Here is a 19,326-nt window from a genome sequence, read left to right as displayed (position 1 = left end):
TGCCTGTGCACAATAATCGTATTAGTCGTACATAGAATGTATTGTGCAGGGCAGTGTTTTACTACAGTGAGTTAGTAGAGTGACCTCTTGTGAAGCTGGAGAAAAACTATATCATCTAAGACCATCTATCACTACATCTACCACTCTTCCTTTCAGTTGCCATACCTGCCAAATATTTGAAGGCAACCACTGAGGACTGGGAAAAGGTTATTTAGATAACTTATTTAATGAAAAATCAGTAGCCACTGGAGAGTATCCTTTAGTGTAGAGCTTTATTAAAAATACATTATGTTAATGTTTTTAGGGGGCATTATATTTTTAGAACTCGGTGCGGATATTCTAGGTATTTTATGGTGACACTACCGCTACATTTTCTTATCAACACCTTGCACTTTTGGGGGGTATTTCATGGTGATTTTAAAATGGAGATTTGGATACATTCAAACTGATGTGGTGACAGTTATAGATCGCAGGGGATCATTTCATGTGTTGTGTTAGTTTTTGTGGTCTGCTTTCATCGGCCGACGCAAATCACAAGTGGAGGGGCAGGGGGCAGAGTGAAGTTTAAAAAAATATATATATTTTTAAAAAAACAGCTTACATTACCAACGCCAACAGCCTCACTCCTGTTCCCTCTTAATGATGTTGGTGTATCAGCAGTTGCTGGGACACCAGCACAGGATCCCCATGCAATGCAGGTGCTGCTCTCATGCTAAACATAGCATGAGAGCAGTGTCAGGATTGGTCTGTCGCTCAGACACTGCATCGGAGTCAGTGCAATATCTCCAAACTGGCTGTGTTGGAGAAATCTAAGTGTGCATGTGTGTTTGGCCGCCACAAGACAGCCGGCCGAACACACATGCGCACCTAAGTGCACTCCACTCCACCTCCCTCTCCCCCCCACCCATGGCCCAGCCCGCCCCTCCCTGCACATGCTACTTGCTCAGCCAGAGGTTGAAAAATATAAGGACAGTAAATATCCTTTTATTTTTCAGGTGCTGGCTTAGCAAAAGGTGGGGGGGGTGGGGGGGGGGGGCGGTGACGCTCCTTCACCATTGTGAAGGAGCTGGCCCTGTCTGCTTTGCTGGTAGTTCTATTTTCAATAATTTATTACATTAAGATTGCTAAACTCTGAAAGGTCAAATATGAAAAGTGGTGCATAAAGAACACAATTTCAAGCCCGATATGGTCGGAGGAAAATAAAAAACAAATGGAATTGGTGTTACAGTCCATGTCTGTCTAACAAATATTGTAACATTTCAACCGTAATATCAGTTATTGTGATGGGAGCAGATCCTTTATCAGCAAGCCAAACATTTGAAGTTCGATAAGAGAATTTTCCATGTATTTAAATATCATATAGAACTCATTTACAAAGCTACTAAATTCGCTACACAAATGTCAACCATATTTCTTCAGTTCGACACTAAAACGTGACCCTGTTCTTGTTCCAGTAGCAAACCTCCACTTTGCTTGGAACTGAATAATGTCTCCAATTCCGCACTCAGTCAAAAGTAGTCCCTTTAGAAGACAAAAAAGTCCGAACAAGACATATGCTTTAAAATGACTGCAATCGCAAAGAAAGATGATTTCAAAACGTTTTGACTTAGTAACTCATGTGTTCGAGACTTCAAATTATTCTGGAAATTAAATCAAATAATTAGTTTTCTACTCCCAGCCAGCTGAGACACATAAATTAAATCCAATGAGAGACGGAACTCGTAATTCTTTTTCATGCAGCACTTTATTCATACTGCAGTTTATCGAGTGGAGCAGATGACAAACGTATATTTTCCCAAATGTCCCGTCCAGATCCTCCTACGAAAATGCTCTGTCCAGGCTACATTCATAAATATACAAACTAAGTTTACATAACGTCAAGATAAAATTATTCAAATGTTTTGAAATAATATACCAAAAATAAACATTCTGAGCTATTTTATTTGTAAATAACCAAATATCTTCTTTAACCGTTTTATGTACAACTTTCTTTATATTTTATTGGGAACAGAAAATTGCTCAGTGTGATAAACAGGCATTTGAAGAGTCTACAAAGTCTGCCACACAGAATACAGAAAATAATTTCAGCTGTATGCGGGCTGCATTAAAAGACAATGGCATACCAGCTATTTGTAAAAATATATGAATTCAATACAAAATACATCCTTTAAACTTTGTATTATGAGCAGTAACACTGGTTGCCTACAGCGTGTAGAATAATAAAGCTATCAATAAAGACTTCAAACTGATACCAACGACTTTTCATTGAGGCAATTGTTTTTACCTTTTGTTTAATCAAAGCAAGGGTGTCACATGTTAATGAAGCCAATGTACCTTGCAAAGACATTACCGATTGGCGTGACCATACCAGCTATTAAATTGTGTGTAATGCGCTAAACCAAGATTGGCGGGGTGGAAGTGAACAACAATGTTGGTTTCATTGAAAGAGAAGGTTACCCCCCTTACGCCCAGTCAAGTCATCGGGGACGTTATAACTAGAACATCAAAAGCTGAATCTAATCATTTGATGAAAACAAAAAATGCCCAGAAGTTTAGGACGACATACATAGAGAGGGCCAGGCTGGAGATTAGATGCAACTGCATAAAACTTGAGCAATTTAATACCAAATTGAGAGGGGTGTCAGTTGATTTTATTTATGGATAGTTTTAAGACAACGGTAATTGTCCACATAAAATGTCACTGCACCAAGCAACAATAAGGTTCTAATTGGACAGATTAAAGGCAGTTTTTAACAACAGATTTCTAACACAGTCTTCCTTGGTTGTATTTGCTATTCCTTCCCTTCCAGGAGAATGAATTTAAACCAGTCATGTGCAGTTCTTGAGGCAGATTATCTTAGTTGCTGACGAATTTCCTTCTTACCTTATTATTGGTCAGGATGGCGATCTGTGTCCACTAAAGCATTTGCAGTAAATAACACCCAATATGCCCAGTTCAAAACATTAATAAACTCCTTGACATGTTTAAATCGCCATGGCAGCTTGCACTATCTGAAGACCTGCAGCCTCTCTCAAGACCTTGAGGTTTTAACTCTTTCTGGGATTTCTGGAATGTTAACTTTTTCTTGCTATCAGGCGGTCCAAAATAAAACCGTGTCTCAAGGCACTGGTGTCATGTTATTAAAAGTGCACAATTCAAGATAAAGCTCACATTCAACACTTACTGGCCAATACTCTCATTTGATAAACAGCAAACTAGTGTTTCATTCCATTATTTACCTCATGAAGTTCAACCTACGAAGCCTGTTCCTATTCTGCAAATATTGGCAAAACAACAATGTTCCCATAATGGGGCTTCAGAGTACAAGTGTGCTTATGTGCCCTTAGGTTTTAACCTTCCCTCCCAATCTGTGTCTGAGACGGAGTGCCTCATGGGGAAGTAGGAAACACAGAACAGTGCCTTGAATAGTCAGAAAGGATAGTGCTTACTGTAGAAGAGTCAAACATATGACTGATGTAGGCCTGCTGCAAATTTTGATAAGTCCATATTAACCAGAGTCAAATTCAATTTAAGGTTTAGGTTGGCGTAAACTGTATAGTGGCAGCTTATGACACATATTAGTCAAGGTAAACTTCATCACCTCTAGTAGCCCCCAGAGCACCTTGGCTTAGAAGTAAACGGAAGGCAGGAGCAGGGCATGAAAGTTCACAGGAGCTGAGAAAAGCATTGATGTCTAGTCTACGTTGCTGGGACAGTGATGAAATGAGTGACACCAGTATGCTTTAGGTGTCGGATCCCTGTACTGGAGATTCATCATCATTTTATGACTCCACTGTTAAGATTCATAAGTGAAGTCAGCCTCTTTTTAGGTCAACAGACAAAACTGGAAAAAACATTTAGGGTCTGAATACGACCTTGACGGACGCTGCCACAAATGTGACGGTTGTCCCGTCGGCCATATTAAAAGTTCCATTATATCCTATAGAACTTGTAAAACGACAAACAGGGTATCCCACGTTTGTGATGGAGTATCCCATCTGCCAAGGTCGTAATCAGGCCGTTATTGGCTACCGTGTATGTACTTCTCAGTGTTCTAAAACATTTCTAAACAGAAACGGAGGCTCTGGTAGATCACAGGCAGTCTATGGTGTTGCCTCGATCAAAATACTTGAAACACTAACTCTAAGCCAAATAACTCCAAACTATGAAATCACACCTCCAATCTTACCAGTTTAGCAGCGAGCCCATCTAAAAAATAAAGGCATAATATCTATGCTTTCTTTTTGAAAGCAGGAGCACTTTAACACATTCAGATAATAAAGAAAATGCACCATGCTGCAGGAAAGTTCCCAGTTTATTCATAAATAATATAGAATTAATGTTAAAATATATACAACTTAAGGAATATTTAATAGGTATCTTCCTAAGACTTTATTTTTACATAACACATTGAAAAAAGTGCTTTGAATAAAACATATAAAGATGTGAGAATATCTGCATAGTGCTTTATGTAAAGCATGCTGTTTAGCCCTTGCACACGTCAAATATAATTATGTATTTTACACATGTTCAGATTTTTTTTTTACATTTTCATATAAGATATATATATATGTATGTATGTATGTACGTTCGGGTGAAGTATTAGCCGGTATATCGAAGAAGTTAAATGTTAGTTTCTCACCTTGTTCTAAGTGTGTGCTTTTGGGCGTAGTACATATTGTTGCTTAGAAATTATGTTTTTACTGGGCTTGGAAAGAAAAAAAACTAGAATGATTACAGCAGAACGAGGCTAACATGCCTAAACACACTTTTTCAAAGGCCTGCTGGTGACAGAGCGAGCAGCCACCTTTCTGAAATCTGACAAACCGGTTTCCCCGTCTAGAACAAAAACAATCTTCTTTCACTGTAATTTCTATAAAGTTCAGAAATTATGCAGAGTTCTAAGTCTACGGTGACTGAACGGTCAAAGTTGTGGGGTTAGCTGTCAAACTAATGAATTTTGACAGGTTTTTTAATCGTGTACACTAGCGTAGAGGCCAACTCGGAGGACATTTATTGAAGTTGCACGGTCGCAAGTTGTAATTAGAGACAGTTCAGAGCTTGGCCTCGTGACAGCGCTGCGTGAGTGTCGGACACACCACATCGGCTTTTCCTTCCACGTTTTTTGAGGCTCCAGGGGGAGGCCTGGAATAACACCCTAGATCCAAATGTGGCAGCTCCGTGCAATAACTCTGGCGGCTAGAATGGCCTAGAAAAGCTCGACATAGAGTTTGTGAAAAGCAACCTAAAGCGCACATCTTATTCCTCTAACCTCAACTCAGGCACCATGGTACTAGGACAGTATAAAAAATCTACACTGTCAAATGTAACAAACCAAAGAAAGCTTAGTAGAAAAGATTAGGAGAACAAGCTGGAGAGAAGCACATCTGCAGAAAACAGGAGTGCTTTTGATACCATGTTGGGAGTTGTACCGTGTGGTTTTCTAGCGGCTTTAAAACAAGGGGAACTGTTCATTATTTAGCATTTAGCAAACACACTATGGTAATTGATACTGTTCATTTGTTAGCCGGCGAGTACAACGAACATAAAGGGTAACACAAAACATAAAATGGCACTTAGAAAGGAATTCACTGTCACCATTTTTAGCAATACCATCGGGCACCCTGGAGTTCAGGTGAATTAGACTCAGACCAGGGTAAAGGGATCTTGCAGAGCAGAAACCTCCTGTTTCCAGAAGTCCTTGTGGCATTGGATGGTCTTCTGGCCCGGTAGCAGACAGTTGAATGTAGATTCCTACAGAGCTCCTCGCTTCAGGCTGGAAGGTGAAGTAAGACCCTTTAGCGAGTGCCCCCCTGTTGCATGTAAGAAATTGGCTGTCTTGTCCCAGGCCTCACTGTGAAAGTCGTGCCTGAGCCACCAAGTGAAGTTCTGGAAGGAAATTAAAAGACGACAACATAAAACTATTGAACGAGCAACAACAGGAAAATTCTGAAATCGGCAACACAACTCCTAAAGTTGGAGGGATTAACACAGGCTTTCACAATCTTTCCAAAACATGACCAGATCTTCCAAGTTGTGATTTATTACTGAATGATCAGACAAACCAGGTGAGCCTACCAAAACTTTCTGCACACCATGCTTTTGTGCCAAAACACAGGTTAGCAAAATCCTGGTTTACTATATGAAAACTTATAGAAAAAAACTTAAAAATTCTGATTAAGTATTTATGCACATGAACTGTGTAGGATATATAACAGCATTGGTAATCCGGTCTCCAAAAGTAATGAAGCTCCCAACTCAAATTATTGTAGACAAAAGATACACGAATATTCTGACAATAAACTCTTAATTACTAGGCAGACCTTTGTTAGTGGTCTTAAGCTAGGATCATCCGGCAAGACACTAACACCATTGTCTTTGAGTTAGCCTCTAGGATATTTTGATCAGTTCTTAGTTAAGGAAGTAACCCCAATCAAAATCAATAAAACAGTCTAATAGTGTCTTCAGACTGAATCCATCTGTCTGTCCCGGGATCTTTGTCCATATAGTTTCATTACGTCTTAAGGTCAAGCAATGTCACTGTTCTTGCACATTTTGTTAATAAGCCGTTCAAAGTGGAGTCTGACCACCCCCTTTGAATAACAAAATCTGGCCAGGATCCACAATACGTCAACAACTATCAACCCTGTCTCTAATATAGCTTTTCTGTTAAAAGTACTTGAGAAGGCCACTACAATACAATATTGGCCCTTCTGAAACAACATAAAAGACTGAGATTTACAGGCAGGCTTTTGAACACATCAAGGGACAGATGCAGTTCTATTAGATGTGCAGAATATTATCATATTCCTGGACAAAGGGGAGGCTGCTTCGTTAATGTTATTTAGATCTAGCAAGAACTTTGACAGCCATGCTTTGAGCCAGTGACTTAGTGGTTGCACACTGATCCCCATTCTACACCTCAGGAGCTGCTTCTGCATGTTGCTGAGCTAATTACCAAATGCTAATTAACTGTGTTGTGTGTACTTCAGTTAATGACAAAGCCACTTCTATAATCACAGTCCTATGTGAAGAGTCTTATATGCTAGGCGCGTTCTGCCTCGTGAAGAGGCATCTCCCATGGCCGGACAGGCCATTTATCCCATCAGACATTTCTCCAGGGGTTGAGCAATTGAAGTTCAATAGCCCCTGCCTCCATCTTCCAGGGAATTATGGCAACAGCCACCCCAGAGGCAAAACGAGAGAGAGAAAGAGAAATGAGAAGACTAGAGAGAATGAGAATGAATAGGAACAGAAAGGAAATGAGCAGGGCTGGTTTCAACATTTTTGCCAAGGCTGGTTTTGGTTCTTAGTCCGACCCTGACAACGTCTGTATCAGCTTCTTAAGCTAGTGCATGAATTTAAGAGCCTTCGCCACCCCTGGGCAGTTTCTTCCTGTTATGAAGTGCCTGTTTTCTCCAATTGCATCCCATAGATGAAGGGCCAGTTCACTTAGCTTCAAATGAAATAACTACAAGTACTCAGAGACTCGCTTTAATGAATATTTAATGCACAGGTTAGACGTCTCTTGCATTCCTAACAGAACTAGACCAGTGATTACAAGCCAATGATGAAGATCATCCTACAATACTCACTCCCATGGAGGGGCAGTTTTGTGCATCTTTAGTCTCGAGGAACCAACAGAGGACCCTTCCCCTGCACACACTATCCCACAACAAGAATGGATTTTCTGGGGAGGTGCTCAGCCTGAAGGGGAGGTTTAGGAAGTCTAAGTGCCTCTGTTTACACAATCTCCCTGCTGTGAGTGGATGCTTCTTACAGGATTCTAACACAATGTTGCTGAATACAAAGGGACAGCTCTACTGTTGTTTATTCCAATCAATAGTACTTGGCCTGGACCCCTCCCGGTCAACTATATCCAACAGATTCAATTTAAGATTCACGGTACTGTACTGAAAGAGCAATATTGCTTATCCCGAGTCTCGTTTAAATTGCCTCTTCACTGGGTTTTACCAGGAGCATCACGAGGCCTGGTAAGACACCTCCAAGTTTATGTCTCTCTACTGGGACTTCCCCATTTGCCACCGGTGCCCGGCCAATTATAGCTTGTTAAGTCAGGCAAATGCCCACCTCTACCGACACTGCGCTCCTCCTCATCCTGCCTCATTTTCTATCAAAGCCCTCTTCTGCGGTTTGCCAACCTACGCTGCCCCTTTACCTATTCCTAGCTGTCTGTCGTCGATGAGGGTGTGCAAGTATTTGAATTCCCAACAAACACAAGAGTCTACCCAAATAACAAGAATGTGTGTGGCAAATGGGATATAAAGAGGCCCTCGGTGGGTTGTATCGGTGTCCGTGGGAGGGAGCACAATACTATGAAAAGTAAAAAACATTCTTGAAATCCATCTAGCCTATTCAAGCATTGAGGTCTCTCTATGTTGTATAACACGAACTGGCGAGTAGTAGAATTCTGAGTTGAGTATATGCCATGGAAAGTGTGACAATTGTTGGATACACACTCCATATCCAACGAGGTAGCTTAGGAGATTTTTTTTTCCGTGAGTAGCCTGCTTGTTACAAGTTTCAATGGCAGTAAAACTGCCCCCTGCACAAAGTCAGCGCGAGAGAGCGGTTCAGAGGTTTCTTAAAACAATATATTTCTAGTTATTTAAAAAGTGTGAACCTAACTGCAAGGAACGGTGAAAGGCTTTACATCATCTGGGGCATCTCAAACCTGTTTTTGCTGCACATGGTACAATACCCTGAGTTAGAGTTTAGTTAAAACCAGATTACAGAAAATAAAGAATGAGCAGAAGAGGTGTCAGATAGCAACACGGTGGAGGCCATTACTAGAAAGCACAAGTACAGCCAGGTTTAGCATCACACATTTTTACATTAGGTATACTTATTGTCCGAGTCACATGGAGGCACACTGACTTGCATACAATCACACAAAGTGCAGAAATTAAAAGAAGGAGCCAGGCTCCACGTTTAAAATGAGTAGATTTGCATATGGAAATAATGGATGTAGAATTAGAGTACGCTGCCCCACTTTCCAGTAACAGAAAAATGTGACTAGCTTCATCGGCACAAATAATTTTTAGGAATGCAAATATCCGAAACAGATGCACGTTTGCCAACCGTGGCTGGGATTGGATGAGCAGACACAAAGGAGGGCCCCGGGCACGTTGATTTATTTCCACTTTGAAACATAAAAAGTGTATGGAGGAAAGAGGTGTACTTTTGTCCTGCGTTCCAGGTGAAAACAGGGAACCATTGATGTTTTCAACTGTTCTCCCCTTCTCCTGATATAAAATGCATTTCGATTGTTTCACTGTGAGCCTTCAAGTAGCCAATGACATCCTATTTATTTAACAGTTTTATACAGCACAAGAGCATCGAAAAGGTATAGTTGTGCTTTTCAAAGAACAGTCACTATGACAGGGTTTTACAATGAACTAAAGACAAACAAATTAGAGGAAGAGAGGTAAATAGTGGGGAGGCTCGAGTGTTGGGTGGAAGAACAGCATAAGGAGGGACAAGGGGAATGGTCAGGAAAGTGGGGAAACAACAGACGGGAAGTGAAGGTTGTGAAGGTTGTGAGGGTTGTGAGGGTCGGGGCAAGAGAATGTATGGAGGTAACAGTGAGGGAGAAGAGGACGAGGGAGCGTTTGAAGATGAGGGAAGGGCGGGACAGGTGCGTGAAGAGGGATGGGAGGCAGCAGGGAGAAGTAAGTGGAAAAGTATTCAGAAGAGTAAGAGAAGGAGATGTGGGGAAGGACGCGGTGTGAGTGGAGAAGTGGTGGAAGATGAAGGGAGGGGGACGAGAAAGAAGGGGATGGAGGAGCAGGGCGGGAAGGGGAGAGGGATAAAGAGAAGTCAGAGAGTGGAGCACTGAGTGTGTAAAGGGAAAAAGTGGGAAGATAAGTAGATGAGCAACACGGGGAAATGTGAAGGATTTTTAGCGGAGAGGAATCCCAAGTATTCAAGTAACCAGTTTAAGGGTGGAAAAAGCCGAGGAAGAGGTAAGGAACATCTGTGTTACAACAAAGTCAATGGATCAGACATAGTCTAAAGAGTTTGAAAGGTGAGAAACACAGTTTTAAATGTGGAATTCTTCCATGCAGAAGGTCCTCTAATACTTTGTATTACCCCCTCTCTGTGGTGTGTGGCTGGAGCCAAAGGATTAGTCACAAGGAGTACTTTAAAAGCTGTCAGTAACATGATGCAACCAAGTGAGGGCTGGTGATCCTAGGGAAAGTGTTACTGTGCCAAACAGCCCCTTGACCAAAGAAAATCGTTGGAATATGCACTGCCAGGGCACTTACCACCCCACACAACACTCGGATGATAGTTTCCTGCCTGTCCCCTAAAACGTTTTAAGCTTACTGGCAGATTTGAAACAGAGGAGCTGACTTATGCATTCGGAAAGCTGATGGAGCCCAGGGCTGCCTAGTCAGCCTTACCACTGCATGTCAGCTCTCGAGTCCTACCAACCTTTAAGAGGCTAGAAGTGAAACTACTACTACTGTCTGCTCCACCAACCCATCCCACCTCTACACAGTCTGCCCTAGCCTGGATATTGATTAAGGTAGTAGTGGAGAATGGACCGATCATGAGCCCTATTTAAGAGAAACGTTTGATCACAGATCACACATAACTAGCTCTAGAAAACCCCAACACACACACACAGCCTAAAAAGTTAAGACTCAAATGAAGACTGTACCGTTCCTATGTGGACTCATATCACTGCTGCATCAATGACCTGGTCATACGCCATAGTGTCAATGGAATGGTAAAAGTTCATATGCTATTTATACCAGTTAAAGTAACAAATGGCTGATGTAATCGCAGAAAGCGTAAAATGTCAGAATATCTTATACCTTTGGCTATTCAGATGCTTTGTGATTCTTGAATCAACACTGGCGTATCAGGCTTCATTCAAAGCTCTTGGACAAATACGTTTGAAATTATATATAAAAATGTATTTAGCAGTTCTTTTTCGTTCTGAAACCCAACAGCATGGAAATGGCTACTTTTGCCAGTTTTTTTTCTTTTGCACATTATCCTGCATTTTCTACTCTAAATTTCATAAAACATAGAGATAACATTCACACCAAGAAAGAAAAAGATTTCAAATTTGTTATAAGATTAATTTTGAGTTTATAGCAATCATACAAATAATTTGCTCTGAGCTTGCTCAAATAATCCTTCTATAAATATAATGGTAAAATGCAACTTTTGGGGCCATCTGTAATGTTGACTTTCCCAAACCAATGTATACAAAAATTGTGGAAAAGAGAGGTGGGAAGATATGTACTCTTAATAGTTCATGCAATCTAATAAAACTAGGTCAAAGTCATTAAAAAAACATAGCTTTGTTAAATCAACTTGACCGCACTAAAGAGAAGCTACTGTTCCTCTCCAATATACTTCATACAACCATTCCATTGCAACACTCAAACTACTGTCCAATTTATAGATTTTGGTTTTCAACAACCAGCTCAAAAGACAGGTATGACTGCATCAAGGGAGCCACCTTCAGTGATTCACAATCTTCAGCATGTTACTGCAACTATTTACACATTTCCACTGTTCTAATTCTAGTACACCGACACTTTTCTACAAGAAATGAATTTTCGTACAGTTCTGGAAAGAAATGCTTCATTTTGGGCACTGAGGAAATGCTGAACAGGTAGCAATTCCTGATTTCAATTGGTACACCTCATTGAAATTTTGTAGGTTACCTCTAGTCTTTCATGGGAAGCTATAACATGTGGCCCTATATTGCCCTGACTCTTAAATATCCAGCTTGGATTCCTCTAGAAGTTAAATGGAATCCCTTGTGCGTATAGCGATTCATTTTGCTACCATTATTTAACTCCCAAAATACTGAAAACCTCAGTTGTTATGAGAAAACAAAGTATTCCGAATTTAAGGTTCTAGATAACCAAATACAGGAAATGGAAGCCAAGAAACGGTCAATAAGACCCCCATTTAAACTTGATTTTGGGTAATACAATATGTCAACATTTACTGTGTAAAATGTGATCTTCTGGATTTGAAAATATCTGCAAAGTGCTTTTATACATTCATTCCCAGTGCAGTTCATGCTAGATAACACTAGTAAGAAAATGTAACTATCTAAAATAAGTGAGCATGGGCTAGGACCCAGATCCGCGAGACAGCCGATCTGCGATCACCGACGGGCTCTCAGTTATCATGTCATCACTCTCTGTATCTGTTTCTCAAATACTGCCCACTCTCCAGAAACATATATTCAGTCCTGAAATAGTGCCTTATTTGCATAATTCTGGGAGTCAAAGTGACCTCGGGTTTCGAGTGATTGCACTGTAACAACTATCTCTATGTTTAGGGTCTTCTGTGGAATAAGCAGGGCAGTCACCTTTGTTGCTAACAGAGGATGCAGCCTCCCTGATCAACCTTCTCAAAAGGTGACATGAGGAAGGTGCAGCAGAATGGCAGCAGCAGTAGAGTTAAGGAACTTCAGAATGACAAGCTTCCAAGTGAAAAATTATAGCCTGCTTGAAGGTAAGACTGACACCCAGGGCCTTCGAATTAGAAATCCACAATTATGGAAAACTCATTATATGAACTATAGGGTGTACAGGTTTTTTGTCTACATGCAAGCTAGCTTCTGCTATGTCACCTTACTGGGACAAAACTATATCTTAATTCATAAAATGATACTGTGACCGTAACAACGTTAGTACTGCAAACAAGGCTGTCTCATCTCTAATAGTACAAGGCCTCTATTCCATGTCAGAAAAAGTTATTGTGACATAAACAATATACACATTACTGAAACAGCGAGAATTCTATATGCAGTTCAGGTATTTGTTTATATGTCTGTGCTTAAACCTACCGTGCTGCTGTTTGACCGTGGGAATAATCCCGATTCTGTGCTATCTGTGTGACCTCCTTCACAACAGAGGTAGGCAGCATTGATCGCCCTGGAACCTCCATGGATGTTCTTCTCTGCATAGAAGTCCTGGATGCGGTGTTGAATCGCCGAGCATCTGAATCATATGTGGAGCTGTAATGTCCGATGTTAGAGTTGTAAGGAATATTCGACATTTGAAATCGGCTCGTCCCAGGAGCCCTTCCATAGCTTTGTGGATTCTCAGGCTCGGGCATATACAACCGCTTCTTAATCAGTGATCGGTTTTGAAGTTCATTGGGGAAGCTGGTGGAATTGTAACTTGAATAGGGAGTATAGTTCCTTTGATTTGAAGTAGTTTGTGAAACAAGAGGTGCTTGTGGTAAGGAATTATGGTCAAACCTCGAACGATTAGACTCTGCGTTCATGGTAAATGCTTGCACTCTGACTGGTGTGTGACTCATAGGATTAAAGTCATTTTGGGATGCTTCCGATTTCTGGCAGGATGTGACAAAATGGTCATTTCTAAATTCAGGAGGAGGTGGGATCACATCTACATTACAGTCTTGGTCACTGTAATCATTGACAACTGAATATGGAGTGGGTGAAGCAAAGGAGGAGACTTGTAAATCTTTGGTCTCTTTTTGATGTAGATCACCAGATGACTGTGGAAAGCTCTGAATCTGACTGTTTCTTCCCAAGTCTAGTTGACCTGGATCTCTCCAGTTTTTGTTTCCCATCACTGTAAACGGTGTAGGTGAAGTAAAAGAAGATATCTGAACATCAGAGGTGTTATTGAGATGGGCATTACTGGAACTCACAGTTTGCTGCTGAAGTCCTAACACTTGTCCTCTGTTGTCATCCTTCTGAGATAAGGATTCATCATTCCTTAAACTCAGTCTGTTCAAAAGTTTTTCTGATGGACTAATCAAGGGCTTAGGATCTGCTTGCGGTTGCTCCATAGAGGTGGGCATTCTACCACTGTATGTGTCTGAAATAGTATTGTCTTTTTTATCTAACATCAGTGGGGCAGATTTAGGCATGACAACAAAAGAATTTGTAGTGGAATTGCTAGGCCGAAATATTGCAGCCTTTGCCTCAGGCTTGACAGAGCTTGAAGATTCAGAAAGATTTCTGTGCTCCCTGCATTTTGAGAGTTTTGCTTTTTGTGCTCGCTCCTTTGCAGCCAGTAGTAGAGCCATGGGTGATCCAGCTTCTACCGTCTCTCCTGTAACTGGATGCTTAAGTTCTATGCTTTCATTTTGAGATTTCTGTGGCTCATCAGATATCGAATAAAAATGAGACGTTTCTGAAGATGTTGACACACTGTCCCAGGATATACTTGGACTTGCAGGTTCCTCATGAGCTTGTGTCAAAGTGGTCATAGAAGGCATGCTATTAACAGATACTAGCCTTCCATGATGTGGCTTGTACTGCTGTAATGAAGTCTCATTTGAATTTGGAGGCACCTTTGTGGGTGTGAAGACCTCTGTGGAACTAGGAAGGGACACTAGGGCAGAAACCTGACTTTTTGGTATTGAAGTGAGTGTAGGGGAGGCTGGGTGACTACTAGATTGCACGTAATCTGGGGGTGGAAGGACAATGTCCCCTATCTTATTACTAGCAATCAAATTCGATGTCCTGTAGACCCCATCTTTGTTCTCATTGTCCCTGGGTAATGGCGGGAGTGGAGCAATCTTTAATGGAGGCTTGGGTATTTTGGGTTCTCCTTTATTTACCAGACAGCTACCAAAATTGTCAGATTCTTTATTTACATCTAATCTTTGCCTTGCATTTGTGGATGAGTCCCTTAATTTATCCTCATTTTTGGGCATCAACAATACACGGTTAAGGTTGTCTTTTAATAAACTAACATCCTCTTGTGGATTTTGACTTTTGTCCTTAAACAAATCAGGTGGGCTAGGAACTATGGTTTTAAGATCATGTGATATTTTCCCATTTGCTCCCATTAATGGCAATGGTGGGATGGCTCGCTCCATTAATTTAGGAGAGTTAAAATTATCTGATCTCTGCACATCAGCCTTGACATCTATTCTTTTTTGTTGTGTTGAAAAATGTTCTCCCTTATTAGACATAAGATTTTCAAGGTCGTTCTTGACCTGGGCTGCTTGCTATTGGTGTGTGCAGTGAGCCACTGATCATTACTTGAATTGGGAACTTCAGTTTTATTATTATTTTGAGGTTTTCCTGTTGTTTTTATTGTATCCATGGTAAGGGAGTTTATTTTTAAGTCCAGGTTTTTCTCATGTTCCACAGAAGGTGCAGGAGGGCCCTTTATCACAGGTTTAGGTGTTTCATTAGGCTCCAGGCTAGTGGGGCTGGAGGGCTCCTCCATCATAATCATGGATCTTCTTTTGCTTATTGCTTCCTTAAAAGAGATATGATCTGGGCCAGCGGGAAAGAGAAGTTTAGCCTCTGCTTTTGGATTAAAACTTGAGGGAACCGGGGACCTGGCCAATGATTTCTTGGATTCACTGTCTGGCTCATCATATGAGATATCCTTTTTTTCTTGTGGTACAATGGAGGACGTTCTAGCAGGAGCTGGAGGAGGAACTTTGAATGACTTTGGTAATGTTGCAAGGGGCTCTACATTTAATTTAGGTTTTAGGGGTGATGGATAGAGAGCACCATTTGAAGGGATTTGATTCATTTCATTTGGTGACATGTTTGATTTCAAAGAATTTAAGCCAGTCTCAGATTTCCATTTGGAGACAGTAACAGTAACCACCAAAACATGGCTTGCCTGCAGTATTTATTTAACAATCTATCACTGCAAATAAATAACAAATGTGAATATCTAAGTTCTTCTACGTTAAAGGACAACCAATTCACATCCATATACAACTGGACATCTTATTAGTACTGGAAAACTGATCACAACACTATTGTAAAATGTAAAGGTGTAACAGCAGGAAAGGACTAAAGATGGACAACTTGCACTTCTAGTAAACACAGTGTACAAAACTGATTCCCTGGTTGCACTACATTTTGAACAACCACAAAATCCTACTATTCACTTACATTCCAGAAGGAGTGTTAGTGATGAGAATTTCTCAGGGAAATGAACATAAGTCTAGGCTGACAGAATGTAAGAGATACCTGAAACCACACTATGACCGTGAAACTTAAATTATGGGCCTCCTGGATAGTCTCGAAAGGTGCCATCGACATTAATGGAGTCCCACAATTGAGAATTCCAATTATTCTGGTAAAAGTTAAACCTCAAAAGGTTCAACATCCTCAATTCACAATCTTTTGGGCTGTTTCATATTGTGCTCTTTGAACCAGACATGCCACCTGGTCTTATTTTCCAAAACAAATCTTGTTGTTTTGGAATGAAATGGTTTACTTATTTATATAGTATTCTGGCAAGGATAAGACTTTGCTTCTCATGTCATGTGACCTCAATCCATCAAGACGCATGGGAAATCCCAAGCAGCTGGAAGTAAGTTACCCCTAGAACTTGAACGTGGACGTTATTTCACTCAGGCTGCAGTGGCAGGCCTGTGTAAGATTTGTCAGAGCTCCCTATGGGTGGCAAAAGAAATGCTGCAGCCCATAGGGATCTCCTGGAACCCCAATACCCTGGGTACCTCAGTACCATATACTAGGGAATTATAAGGGTGTTCCAGTAAGCCAATGTAAATTGGTAAAAATGGTCACTAGCCTGTCAGTGACAATTTGGAAAGAAATGAGAGAGCATAATCACTGAGGTTCTGATTAGCAGAGCCTCAGTGAGACAGTTAGTCACTACACAGGTAACACATTCAGGCACACTTATGAGCACTGGGGCCCTGGGTTACCAGGGTCCCACTGACACATACAACTAAAACAACATATATACAGTAAAAAATGGGGGTAACATGCCAGGCAAGATGGTACTTTCCTACACAACCCCCCCCCAAACGAAGGACAATAAGACTAGCCATTACCTGATGAGTCTTCATTGTCTAAGTGGAAATATCTGGAGAGTCCATCTGCATTGGAGTGGCTACTCCCAGGTCTATGTTCCACTGTATAGTCCATTCCCTGTAGGGATATGGACCACCTCAACAATTTAGGATTTTCACCTTTCATTTGTTTTAGCCAAAGTAGAGGTTTGTGGTCTGTCTGAACAATGAAGTGAGTGCCAAACAGGTATGGCCTCAACTTCTTCAGAGCCCAGACCACAGCAAAGGCCTCCCTCTCAATGGCAGACCAACGCTTTTCTCTAGGGGTCAACCTCCTACTAATAAAAGCAACAGGTTGATCCTGGCCCTCAGAATTAAGTTGTGATAGGACTGCCCCTACTCCTAATTCAGATGCATCAGTCTGGACATAGAAGTTTTTAGAGTAACAAGGGCTTTTCAGGACAGGTGCAGAGCACATGGCCTGCTTCAGCTCCTCAAAAGCTTTCTGACAGTTTGCTGTCCATAATACCTTTTTAGGCATTTTCTTGGAAGTGAGGTCATTAAGAGGGGCTGCCATGGAGCCATAGTTCTTAATGAACCTCCTGTAATACCCAGTGAGGCCTAGGAAGGCTCTCGCCTGAGTCTGAGTGGTAGGGGGAACCCAATCAATAATTGTTTGGATTTTCCCCTGAAGTGGTGCAATCTGTTCCCCACCAACAAGGTGTCCCAGATAAACCACCTTACCCTGCCCTATCTGGCACTTTGAAGCCTTGATAGTGAGGCCTGCCTTTTGCAGAGCCTCCAAAACTTTCCAAAGGTGGACCAGGTGATCATCCCAGCTGGAGCTAAAGACAGCTATATCATCCAAATATGCTGCACTGAAAGCTTCCAGCCCTTGCAGGACTGTGTTCACCAACCTCTGAAAAGTGGCAGGTGCATTTTTCAAACCAAAAGGCATTACAGTAAACTGGTAATGTCCTCCAATGGTAGAAAATGCAGTCTTAGGTTTAGCATCTTCTGACAATTTGATCTGCCAATACCCTGCAGTCAAATCAAAAGTGCTTAGATACTTGGCAGATGCCAGTGTATCTATGAGCTCATCTGCCCTGGGTATAGGGTGAGCATCAGTTTTGGTTACCAAGTTGAGACCTCTATAGTCTACACAAAACCTCATTTCCTTCTTCCCATCTTTAGAATTGGGTTTTGGTACCAGTACCACAGGAGAAGCCCATGGACTGTCAGAGTGCTCAACCACTCCTAGTTCCAACATTTTCTGAACTTCTTGCTTTATGCAGTCCCTGACATGGTCAGGCTGCCTATAGATCTTACTTTTGACAGGTAAACTGTCTCCAGTATCTATAGTGTGCTCACACCAAGAAGTGGTGCCTGGCACAATGGAGAAGAGTTCTGAAAATTGTCCTAGGAGATTTATGCAATTATCTTTCTGCTCAGCAGTAAGACAATCAGCCAAAACTACAGCTTCCACAAGAGCATCTTGTTCTGTGGAAGAGAAGAGATCAGGTAGAGGATCACTGTCTTCTTCCTGTCCCTCATCTGTTGCCATGAGCAGGGTGAGATCAGCCCTGTCATAGTAGGGTTTCAGGCGGTTGACATGGAGCACCCTAAGGGGACTCCTGGCAGTGCCTAAGTCAACCAAGTAGGTGACTTCACCCTTCTTTTCAACAATTGTGTGGGGTCCACTCCATTTATCTTGGAGTGCTCTTGGGGCCACAGGCTCCAAGACCCACACTTTCTGCCCTGGTTGGTACTGAACCAAAACAGCCTTCTGATCATGCCATTGCTTCTGGAGCTCTTGTGTTAAATAATAATCCGAGATGTATTTGCCTCAGACTTTATTTCTGCGTATTCCATTAATATTGCCATGTGCTCGACAAAGCTGACTCTTCATTTAAAACTGTGTAAGTTGACTTCCCTGTGAACTCAGTTTTTGTCTAAAACCATTTCCTTCTCTGGGCCTCTCCACTTATCTAACCAAGCTGACTTTCAGGATACCGAGCCACAGCTGTATCCTTCTTATCATTGTGCACGAACAGAACTGTACCTCTTCCCACCGAATTCCAGGGGCCTCCTGCAAGGGATATCCTCGTAAATTATCAAACCAACTGTGATAAGACTGACATTTGACAAATGAACTGTCACTTTGCCGTGTATTAGCAGGATACTCCCGAGACAGTGGGAGTACAAGCAGGAAAGACTAATCAAATGTATGTACGTCAGCAGGATGCTCTCGGGTTAAAAGGAGAACTGTTTGAAGCTTTTGTGTTCGCCAGATATGGAGGGGTGGCTTCCTGGCTGAAGGGGGGCAGCTTAACTATATAAGATTGTACGCTGCAGAATGAAGCAGCCAGCCTCCGTAGGAAAGTCATTCAGACTGTCCTGGGACACTGTGCTCAGCTCGAGCTATTATCTGTTTTGCTAATAAAACTTTTCTCTTCCTCATCAGTCGTGACTCCGCCTGTTGTGTTCTTTGCTGGTAAGAGACCCTGAAGGCCTAGGGTGTCCCCTCCACCGCTGGGAGAGGTGAGCCTGCC

General features: G+C 41.6%; 1 protein-coding gene across 1 annotated transcript; it reads right to left on the bottom strand.

Moving 5' to 3' along the window:
* Positions 1-1,774: 1,774 nt before the first annotated feature.
* On the bottom strand, positions 1,775-15,592 carry LOC138299925 (uncharacterized protein C6orf132-like). Its single transcript, XM_069238643.1, is given in 3 exon segments — positions 1,775-5,890; positions 12,849-14,914; positions 14,917-15,592. Coding segments are annotated over 3 exon segments (2,790 nt in total). The 5' UTR covers positions 15,550-15,592; the 3' UTR covers positions 1,775-5,799.
* Between the last annotated feature and the right edge of the window lie 3,734 nt (positions 15,593-19,326).

The sequence above is a fragment of the Pleurodeles waltl genome, chromosome 6, assembly GCF_031143425.1.
Source record: "Pleurodeles waltl isolate 20211129_DDA chromosome 6, aPleWal1.hap1.20221129, whole genome shotgun sequence".
NCBI classification, from domain to species: domain Eukaryota; kingdom Metazoa; phylum Chordata; class Amphibia; order Caudata; family Salamandridae; genus Pleurodeles; species Pleurodeles waltl.
Note: the sequence above shows the minus strand (reverse complement) of the source record. Positions and strands in the feature narration are given on the sequence as shown.